The 10,961-nt window shown below is 41.1% G+C and overlaps 1 protein-coding gene across 1 annotated transcript; it reads left to right on the top strand.

Annotated features, from left to right (window-relative positions):
- Positions 1–165: 165 nt before the first annotated feature.
- LOC147200057 (carbohydrate sulfotransferase 12-like) lies at positions 166–9,668 on the top strand. Its single transcript, XM_086120038.1, has 6 exons — positions 166–268; positions 2,998–3,589; positions 5,001–5,143; positions 7,292–7,420; positions 7,486–7,678; positions 9,117–9,668. Exons 2-6 carry the CDS (start codon positions 3,122–3,124, stop codon positions 9,390–9,392), a joined length of 1,209 nt encoding a protein of 402 aa, XP_085976164.1. The 5' UTR covers positions 166–268; positions 2,998–3,121; the 3' UTR covers positions 9,393–9,668.
- The last annotated feature ends 1,293 nt before the right edge of the window (positions 9,669–10,961 follow it).

The following is a 10,961-nucleotide window of genomic DNA, read 5'->3' on the forward strand; positions in this document are numbered from 1 at the left end:
CATATCACAGTTGGAACATATCTATCTGCAGTGTCTATTTACAATACTGTACCTCAAATACTGTAGTGTACATGCATGGGAAATCTCGCGAGATGTGCTCCACGCCGCCTCAAGACTGCAATCCGAACCAGCCAACCAAGCAAACCGCTCAGCCCTCCCCACAAAGCTTGCCCGCCTGGCCACTCTCCCCACCGGGTGGAAGGACGGCAAGACGCCGCTGTCAGTCGACCCGACCGACCGACCGGCCACCATGGAGCTCATCTGCCGGGTAAGTCCAAAAATCACAATGACGGTTTGGGATCCATTGAATTGATATATGTCAAACTCAATGAAATTTAAGAGCCGTCGTGATGCTCCCGGCGTGAAGGGAATCCAGAGAACAGAAGCGGGCTTTCTTCGTTCTCTCACTGGATGAAAGGATTCGCGGGGGGAGTTGGGCTTTTTTTTTTTTTTTTTAGCTCGGCGGCTGCTGCTGGATGTGATGGAAGAAGAGCGCCAAAGTGTTTTTACGCATGAAAGAACATATTGTGGTACATTTAGTAGGCTCACAATAAGCTGACAAAACAAGGGAAAGTAGTCCTTCTGGGGTCGAAATTACTATTATGAGAAATCCCTCAGTGAACCCAACGATGTTGTGCTCCGTGACGATGCATATATTATCTCAAGATATGCAATGTGACACTTAGTGGATGTTCTTCAAATAGAAACATGAAGTGAACGTGGAGTGTTTGGAAATGGAAAGAAACCACAAGCAAGGGGGAAAAAAAACAATTTCTCTCCTTTCCTTGGCTTGCGTGCATGAGTTCTCTGCCTCCTTGCTTATTTTACCAGCAAAACCAGGCGTTCCATTTGCAGATGTTTTTCTTGCTTATACATACAATTAAAAAAAACATCTCCTACACTCGCTGCTTCAGAAACTTTTTACACCAAGTCCAGACCCCCCCCCAAAAAAAAAACGTTATTGTTAGCCACTGTGTGTGTGTGCGTGGAAATATATACTGCATATAAAATCTCACAAAAGGATCTGGTGGAAGGAATATCTATTTAAAAATAATGAAAACTTGCCTGATGTGTTCCCCAGGCCCTGAACTTGACACTTGTGTGAATCTAGAGTCTTCACTAGTGATTCCAACCCACTTTGCCGCGGGACAGCATGGCCCAAAAAATTATCCACTGACCAACCACTACAAAATGCTTCCATCATTCTGATCTTCTAGTGACTCTGACACCTAAAAAAACAAGTGAGCAGGTTCAAGAGTATGACCTGTTTGGGCTCCAATACCCTAGAGTATGGAAATTGGAACAGCTCCCTATGTAGAAATGTTTAAATCTGGATTGTAGACTTATTTTTGCACTCTCACATTTGGTTAAATGTCTCTCGTGTAGCTCTGCCTCTCTGTCGACATTATAGATTTTGGCCTGTTTTACTGACGCTTCTCCTCCGTTTTTGTTCGGTGGTGTGCCGTGAGATTCTTTTAATGTAAAATATGTTCCTTGGCTCAATGAAGGTTGGGAAACACTGGTCTAGACTGACTCTAGTGAAGGTGATCCACCCCCTCGCCTCCGCTTGTTCACATCTCTGTGACAGCCGAGGGCCCACAGTAGGGCCAGTGTACTTCCCACAGGCTCTTGGGACACTTCCACCCGCCCAACTAAAAAAAAAAAAAAAAAAAAATCAAACACTGTGCATTGCGTTCTCATCGTGCTTTGTTTCGATACACTGCACACTCGACAATTAGGCAAAGACATTTTGTTCTCGGCTCTGCAGAGGACACTTGCCTGGCAAAATAGTAGGTACCACATGTACAGGGCAAAAATGACTATCAAGCATTAACTCTCACATTCACAAACTTAAGATGAGATTCCCGATGTGGTAGCAAACCCACCACAACGATCCAAATATCAAAATGAAATCACACACTTGAAGAGGAAGATTACAGTGGCAGATGTGAGAAACGGGTTGTGAAGAAGGCACAGTGAGAATTTTGTGGATTACTTCAGACCAGATGGTGTCCTCTTTTCACATCCTGGTACGCATGATGGCATTTTGACATGATTACTCTTGTGAAAAAGGGTGATGGATTCTGTTTTTCATTACTGTAAACACTACTCCCTTGTGTGTTCCAGGTTTGCAGTCCTGCTATGTCTCAGATTTTATAATTATTTTTGTACACTTAATAACCTTATTTTAGTCAAACTAATTTATTTTGGTTTCGATTTCACTGTTGGCTCCTATATGGCAACACACGTATTTAGTTTGTGACCACAAAAACAAAACGATAATTATTTCAGAACAGCCAAATTTTTGTTGAGGGTTTTGTGGATTACATGAGACCAGATAGACCGGTTTGAAAATTATTGAATTTCATTCGCTGTAATCCTGCTTTTTACGCCCACAGAAAGCAAGAACTGTTGGTTCATTTTATCGTGTACATTTTCGGGCATGATTATGTGTGCGTGAATGTTGTAGGATGATCAATTTTTTAATTTAGAATAAGATTTATTGACAGTGGACCCACACATGTGTTGTCCAATGCATTTCAGTGGCTCTCAATTATAGACGGACTTTTTCTGTGTGTGTGTGAGTGTGTGTATGTATATATATATATATACTGTATATATATATATATATATATATATATATATATATATATATATATATATATATATATATATATATATATATATATATATATATATATATATATATATATATATATATAGATAGATAGATAGATAGACATCATATTTTAAGCCTGCTGATCAAACAAAATACCCAAATGGCAGCCTTCACGATTTGAAATTTGCATTCCACTCCAGTCAAATTGAATGTAATGAATTGTTTCGCTCGATTACCGCTGCAACATCAGTGTTCCATTTATTCACAATTTATGACATAATAGACTGCTGTGACCTCACTCGCTATTTTGACCAGTTTTGCTCCGTTTATGTTGTCAGGAAGCCAAACTCTCAAATCACATTTCCTGCTTGTTTCAGCTGCAGTTGCTGAGTAGGAAGTGTCCCCTTCCGCGATAGACGTCCTGCGCCATGGAGCTCAGATAACCTCTTCCTCTTTTCTGCACCAATCTCGGCCCAGCCTGGAGCTTTCGCACTTTAAACTATGGGAACGTGGCGTGGCCTACGTGTGGCGTTCATCCTGGGCTCTCTGTTCATGATCCTTCTCATCATCACCTACTGGGACGACGTCGGCGGCTTCAACCTCTACCCTCTGCGGGACCGCAAACACGAGCGTTGCCCTCAGAGCACCACGGGGCGCCCGCTCCCGGCCGCCACGCTCCCGGCATCCTCTGCCAGAATATCCAGCACGATGTGGCCTCCGGCGGGGATGAACAAAAGCGAGGAGGGGAGAGAGCGGCCACAGCTGGAAAGAGAGGATGAGGAAGGGGACGAGAGTCGCGATTCGGTTGGAAGCCGAGAGCAGATGGCGAGGAAGCAGAGGATCATGGATGTATGTTCCGGGAACGATTTCCCCGGAAGGACTCGTGCATTTGAGCAGATCCCAAACAGGGAATTGGACCATCTGATCGTGGATGACACGCATCAGATCATCTACTGCTACGTGCCCAAGGTAGAGAATACCACGAATGAAATGCTTTTGACCTCTTACAACTCAAAATAATTTTGCATTTGCATCCTTCTCAACTCTGCATCTGTTAATATGCGTATTGAACTACTCCAATATGATTCTTAGTCCATTTTAGGCAGCTCATTTTTTGTGTCATGGTCTTATTACACTGAAACTTCTGATTTGAGTGACAGAGAAAACATCGCAATTTGCATGTTGACACAAAGCACATTAAAGTGATTGAAAAACACATATGGAGGAGCAACTATGATTATTTTAATAATCAGTTAATCTGTCCATTATTTTGACAATGAATCTGTGATATATTTTTTTAAGTTTAATTTCCATCCTTATATTAAATGACATTTCAAATTAACAGCGCGGAAAATGCACAAACTCATAAAGATTACGTTCCTGGTTTGGTATGTAATATGTCAGGGAAAAAAAAGGCAACAATGATGATTGTTGTTTTAGTAAACAGCAGATGTTTGCAAATGTTTTTATTTTAATTCAGCACAGAAATAATGTGTCTGCTTTAATGGATGACTACAAAAAATGATAAAAACGATGAATCGATTATCAAAATAACCATGGATTAATTTGATGATCCATTACTTGTCAATTACTCGTTGCGCCTCTAAAAATATATTTGAAAAATAAACCAAGAACTTTGAAAAAAATGATGCAGCGAGCGAGATTGGCCCAAAATTTTAACCCGTCTCTTAACTAGCTAACCAATCATAAACGATGAGGAAAAAAAGATGAGTGGACTTACTTTTGGCCTCCGGAGAATCTGAATGATGAGACATCCTCTGTCATGATTTGGTTTGGGACCAACAGGTGGCACTGTAGGGCTCCCCCTGCAGTTGCACACCTGTTGGTCATGAGGTAATTATTAGTTGTATAAAAGGACTCCTGCCCGAACACTCAGTGTTGGGTCATTGTTGCTTTTTGCTACTGTCATGTTTGTTGCAGTCATGTTTTGGTCATGTTTTTGTTATTGAGAGTTTTTAGTTTCTGCCCTGGTTTTTGTTTGTTACTTTGGATTCGTTTTGTTTTCATGACTTTGTTTTGGATTTAGTTTTCTGTGTTTTATCAATACACTTCTTCAAATACACCCTGCTCCTCCCCCCGTCCTGCCTGCTTTTTGGGGTCCACCACCACCTTGCTACGTGGCATCCTCTGCCCCGTGGGACTATGTGACACAGCTCAATGCACAGGACACTTTCCAAAAATATTTTCCAATCCATTTAATCACATATCAATCCATTTTATAAACGCATGATGAAAACGCTAACGGCGCCGCTTACGTGTGTGGAATGTCCCACCAACACTTGAACTCAATCGTCACAATTGCTCGATGTAATAACGCTCCAAATACCTCACTAACCACGATGTTTGTATGTCCGTTCAGGTGGCGTGCACCAACTGGAAAAGGGTGATGGTGGTCCTGTCCCAGTCTCTGGTCTCGCCCATCTCAGGAAAGCCTTACACTGACCCGGAGTCGGTTCCCCCGGACCTCGTACACAATTCCACGCTGCATCTCACTTTTGCCAAGTATGCCACATGATTGACAATCTTCAGTGACCAGGTTCAAATTCAGAATGTGTACGTTCTTCGTGGAACCGGAAGAAATATATATTATAATTGCGGATGTTCATTACTCTTTTTTGTTAGTTAGTTTGTTTTGTTTTGTTTTTTTAGAGGGGGGGGGGGGCTGTGGGTAGTAGAATAGAGTGTAATTGCACATCCTGTACAGTAGGTGGCAATGGCACTCTCATTGTCACAGTCTGCAAGGAGTGTTAGCTACTTACAGAAATCTTATAGACATATGATGCTATTCATAGCGGAGAGTTGCAGGGGGGGGGTGAAATATTTTTTTCTTCCTGGCCGGGGTGGGGGGAGGTAACAAAAAACAATTGAGAAGCACTGCCCAAGACCAACAAGCTCTTTCAAGGGATTAACATGACCTAAGTGAGATCCTATAAAAGTTTTGGTAGAGCAGAATTTCTTTTCTTTGGTTAACAACAGTCCTAAGGATTTTAAACTTTTTCCATATATATCGTAAAAGGAAAATTCTGTCATATGCAGGTCAATGAGGGTTTACTCATTCTAAATTTGTAGACATTCTCACAGAGTTTAATTTGATAGTAAGTAACCCATTTACACCATTAAATGTATTGAGTTTGTAAATGGTTTTCAACGGTTACGATAAGGCTTTTCGGAACTACTGCGCTTGGAAATCAAGGTCACGCAAATGAAAAACCTGTTTAATGTACCGGTAATTATCACTTACTTTTGAAGTGCTAATCATTTCCCGGGCTGAGGAGTTGTCATCATTTTGGATTGATATGTACTTCCAAAGAATGTTGCTATTTTCGTATGCGAGTGTGAATCCTCACATTGATGCATCATTTAAAAAAAAAAAGTTTACTTGTGCACATAGTATGAAGTCAAATAATTATATTCTGGACATAGTTTAAATTTTTTTAAAAATAAATAAATAAATATAATAGTACACAGTAATGACTTTTTAATATTATTGTTGTCCCCTTGGACAGTTTGTATGAAAACAACATTGCTCCTAACCCCTGCTCTGACGTGTGAGTAAATTCACCCATTCCTCAATGACGTAATACAAGAATTTTCCTCGGGGCAGCGTTCGGGTGAAGCTTCCACCATAGGATTTGGACTACATGTTTTGCCAACTATCCATGGCCTAAAATGAGTTATTTACTGAGCTGAAAGAAAGAGCAGGCACAGCCTGAGCTTTCTTTGCCATTTAGTGTCCGCAGCTCTCTGTGTTTGCGGGACTTTGTGACCCTGAAACACCTGTCTCTTATATGACTCCTTCCGTGACCCAATGGGGCCTTGTTCATCCTTGTTTTGCTCCTTAAATCCACCCAAAAAGTAAAAGTGACTGTAGATTTCTGCTTCCCTCCTGATGCAGTTACAGATATACAGTATATTCCCTGTTTTCTAGTTTGCTCTTACTATTTACTCGTATTCCCGAACATTTATTATTGTGTGTGAATGCCAAAAGGTGAGTTTAATGATTAATTATCGTTTGTGTCAAGTGCTAGTGTGTACATTTTTTTTTTTGCCCTTCTTTGCTCTCACTTTTACGTTCGTTTGTGCTAGCATGTTATTTGGGCTAATATAGCAGCTAACGTTGCTGATGAGCCATATGTGAAGGTGTTTGGCTGTGTTGAAGAATTGAACTACTAAATGCAGTCCTTGATGTACTATGGGTCCGTGATTGTGTACATATATGCAGTGATAACTGTTGGCTCCCTGTACAGTTTTAGGAACTGAGCCTTGCTGCAAATAATGAATGAATGTGGGTAACTGACAACCCCGCCCCTGATAAATCTTGGTAATAGATTATAAATGTCACATGCAAAGCATTTTTTTTTCTGTGAGAAGAGAATCACGAATTGAAGCTCCTTCGCCTTGAACTTAGTTCCTTGATACCAAGATGCCACAAGATGACGCCAAAGCAATATTTCTAAATTAGAAATGGCTTTGGTCTGCGCACAAAAACAGCAAATAGGTGGATATTTCAATGAAACAACAAAAACAGCACATAGGTGGATGTTTAAGTGAATGACAGGATGGCAAAAAAATTGTGACTGCAGAATCATAAATATGTGTGGCAACACTAATACAAAAAATGTGAACCATCATTTTACATGTGTCCACCAGGTTTTGGCGCCATTATGGCTCTCTGTCCCGCCACCTGATGGCGCTCAAGCTCCAGCACTACACCAAGTTCCTGTTTGTACGCGACCCCTTTGTCCGTCTCATCTCAGCCTTCAGAAACAAATTTGGAAGGTGTGACGACCACAGCGATGCCGGGGCGCATGAGTGAGCTATTCACCCTGTCTTGTGACCATCAGGCCCAACGAGGACTTCTACCGCCAGTTTGGCTCGGTCATTCTGCGTCGCTACGGCAACCTCTCGGGGAGTTTGCCGGAAACAGCGGCTGAGGCCTTTGCGGCTGGGATCAAACCCACCTTCCAGCAGTTCGTCTCGTACCTGCTAGATGCCCAGACGGAGAAGGAGAGCATCTTCAATGAGCACTGGCGCCAGGTAGTACCTTGCATTCGAGTTGAGCCAGCACATCCTTGTGTGGAGTCACAAAAGTACTCACACTCAAAGTAGACATACAGTATTACGACTTGTGTTAAAAAAAATCAAATAAAAATACGCATGGTTCAGAAAATGAAGCAGTAAAAGTAGAATTACTGATTCAACTCTTGTACCTCAGTAAAAGTAATGACGTGCATGTAAAATACTGTCGCTTACGGGACATCCCATCCTTTTGATAACAGGAAAAAAAAACTTCTCTGCACACAAAATAGTTTCCTGCTAAAATCACATTTGGTCTCGCGTGTTGTTTTTTTAAACCAAGCCCCAGCCAACTCTAACTCAGGTGTTACGCAATGTACCCAGAGCTTTGCCACCATTTTTATTTCCAAAAGAGAAGCCTCAAGCTGTTTATTGCCTCTCCCAGTTGAATTTTACTCTCAAACGAAACATAAAACAAATGTAATTTCTATGTGTTTTTAAAACAACCCCATAGCTTTGTCTTAATAAAATAGAGTAAAGCTTCATACACGGACGGACGGGCTAACTAAAACTAATAGCATCTGTGCCACTAAGTTGTGACCCTTTAAGCAAAAGATATTTGAACGGTAATGGTGGAGCCACAGGATATTTAACATGACTCACAGGCATATATTTATTTTCTTTTGTGAATAATGACAACTATTACTGCAAAGTATAAAGTCAGTTTTGAAACGCCGCTTTATGTGTGTGAATGTCTGCATTATATTGCCCTCTTGTGGCAAAGGCATGCACACCATGTCCATGGAATTGAAGCCCAAAAAATCTGAAAAGGAAGCTACCACTGTGAAAATAAAAAGTTGCCAAAAGAAAGAAATAGTCAAGTTAAGTACACACACCTCTACTTAAACACCGTAAAGTATGAGCACAGTACTTTTTGACTTCCCACCACTGCGTGGTCATTCGTAAATAACCACACCAGTGTACCAATGACATCATGCATGCGTTTCCGTTCTACTACTTTGTATTACTGCCATAAAGTGCACAGTGTGCTATTGTAAACATTGTTTTGACAGGTGCAGCTCTTAAAGGCACCATTTTATGCTCATTAGCTGCAAGAATGAGCCAACTTTGAATACCTCACTAAGCAAATAAGGATGTACGTATAAAAGCAATATACCTGTATATACACAGTGTATATATATATATATATATATATATATATATGTAGTGCAAATAGAACAATGCTTAGATTTGATTGACATACAAGATATTAAAAAAAAAAACTTTATTGGCTCCATGTTCAGTCCACGATCCTCCCAAGCGCTGGACATATGGTCATATTTGAGAAGCGTTTACTATCATGACACAAGTTAGTTGGTTGGTCCGTTTATTGATGAATTGAATGATTAAATTGAAATATATTGTATTTCAAAATGCATGTGTTTTTTATGCGTTTTAGGTTTACCGTCTCTGCCATCCGTGCCAGGTGAAGTACGACTTCATCGGGCGACTGGAAACGCTGGAGACGGATGCCGAGCATCTTCTCAAGCTTTTGCAAGTGGATCATCTGCTGCGGTTCCCTTCGGGGGCGAGAAACCGAACGGCAGCCAGCTGGGAAAGGGACTGGTTTGCTCAAATTCCTGTTTCAATGAGGACGGAACTGTACAAGCTTTACCAACCAGACTTTGAGCTGTTTGGCTACCCCAAACCAGACGGCGTGCTACACCACCGGTAGGCCGCTTCTCATCCACCACCCCCAAAAAAAGCTTTTCAAGACCTTGTCTGCAATGCTGCTTGTTTGAGCAAATACCTCATGAGACAACAAGTGCCTACCAGTCTTCCATCCGAATTTTTGTATATTTGTCTCACTTGGGAATGGATGCAGCTAAATCACTTAAAAGCTACTCTGTGACACTTAATTTGCCCATGTTAAAGCACTCTGATGGGTTTCTTGATAAATTATAGGTAGAGAAAGATATGAGACATATTTTGCCGGGTAATAAAAAAATGTGATTGCAACTATTTGACGTTGGCATACTTTGGTTGAAAGTGAACTTACTAAGGCCAGTGCATTTCAGAATGGGTTGGAAAAGAAAAACTGTATGTTATTGTCAGTTTAATGACTTCTCCGCTATAACACAAAGTGACGGACTTATAGTTAGGTCGCAGGGATTTGCAAACGCCGGTGGCAATAATATATGCCACCGGGGGGGTTTTCCTTGCCGTGATGACAGGTCCTAGCCACCAGCTAGCTAGTGTGCTACTAGCCTTCCTAGGCGCCTCTTTACATGTGGATGAGAGGTGGGTGTCACCTTCTTTTTTAAATAATGAGACTAAGCTGTTCGGTAAATTGTGGCATTCATGGAAGATGCGTTTTCCGGGTGATGAATACTGTAGTGGTATATCATAGATGATATAGTGAGGGAGGTGTAACTCATGCTGGATGCGTGTCACTGGGGGCCACTTTAACACAGCCAAAAAAGCAACAAACAGTTTAACACTGTATCTCCGCAATTCAGAACTACATAGTCTTTCTTTGCAGGGTTTTAAGCAATTATCGTCAGATGCGTATGATGTATTTTGAAACATATCAATGATTTCATTTTATAGGGGCTTTATATAACTCAAGAAATAGGAGTATTTTCTCAAATTCACACATTAGTTCATGATTATGATGAACATTAACAATCAAAATATTTTGATAACTGATGTGAACCCATGAGCGGGTTTGTCTTGTGTCCAAATTTGCCGCAAATCAGGGGTGCTGCTACACTATTAGGTGCTGTAGCCCCATCAGATTTTTTGTAGGCCCAGTTAAACTCCTCTCTGGCATGGCTGCATGATTTTTTTTAATCTCTCGCAATACATACGGGGCTGTGAAAATAATGTATAAGTATATTTTAGAATATCAAATAAAATGATGAAAGGGCTTAACTGGGGCGATGCGGAATTCTGACAGGGCTATTGACCCCCACCCCCTCGCCGGCCCCATTGTGGCATCATCCCCGGCCCTCTCCAGCATTTAATTATTATTATAAAATGTTTAGAAACCGTCTTATCAGCCCCTCCTATGTATTCGTCAAGTACCCCATTAGGAAAAAAAATCCATGCCTGCCCCCAAAAAGAAAAGTACTGTACGCCCTTTTTTAACAGGTCTGTCTTAAATGAAGACTCTTTTTTGTTTCAAATGAACTGAACTAAGCCTTCAAATACTGGGCTAAATTGTTGTGAAATAATGTGCGTGGGTCAATGTAAGCTCACAAATAGAAGAATGAACGGCTCCACTACTTTCTATTGCACAAAA

Source organism: Hippocampus guttulatus, chromosome 9 (genome assembly GCF_054856545.1).
Source record: "Hippocampus guttulatus isolate MCC_2025c chromosome 9, RoL_Hgut_1.0, whole genome shotgun sequence".
NCBI lineage: Eukaryota > Metazoa > Chordata > Actinopteri > Syngnathiformes > Syngnathidae > Hippocampus > Hippocampus guttulatus.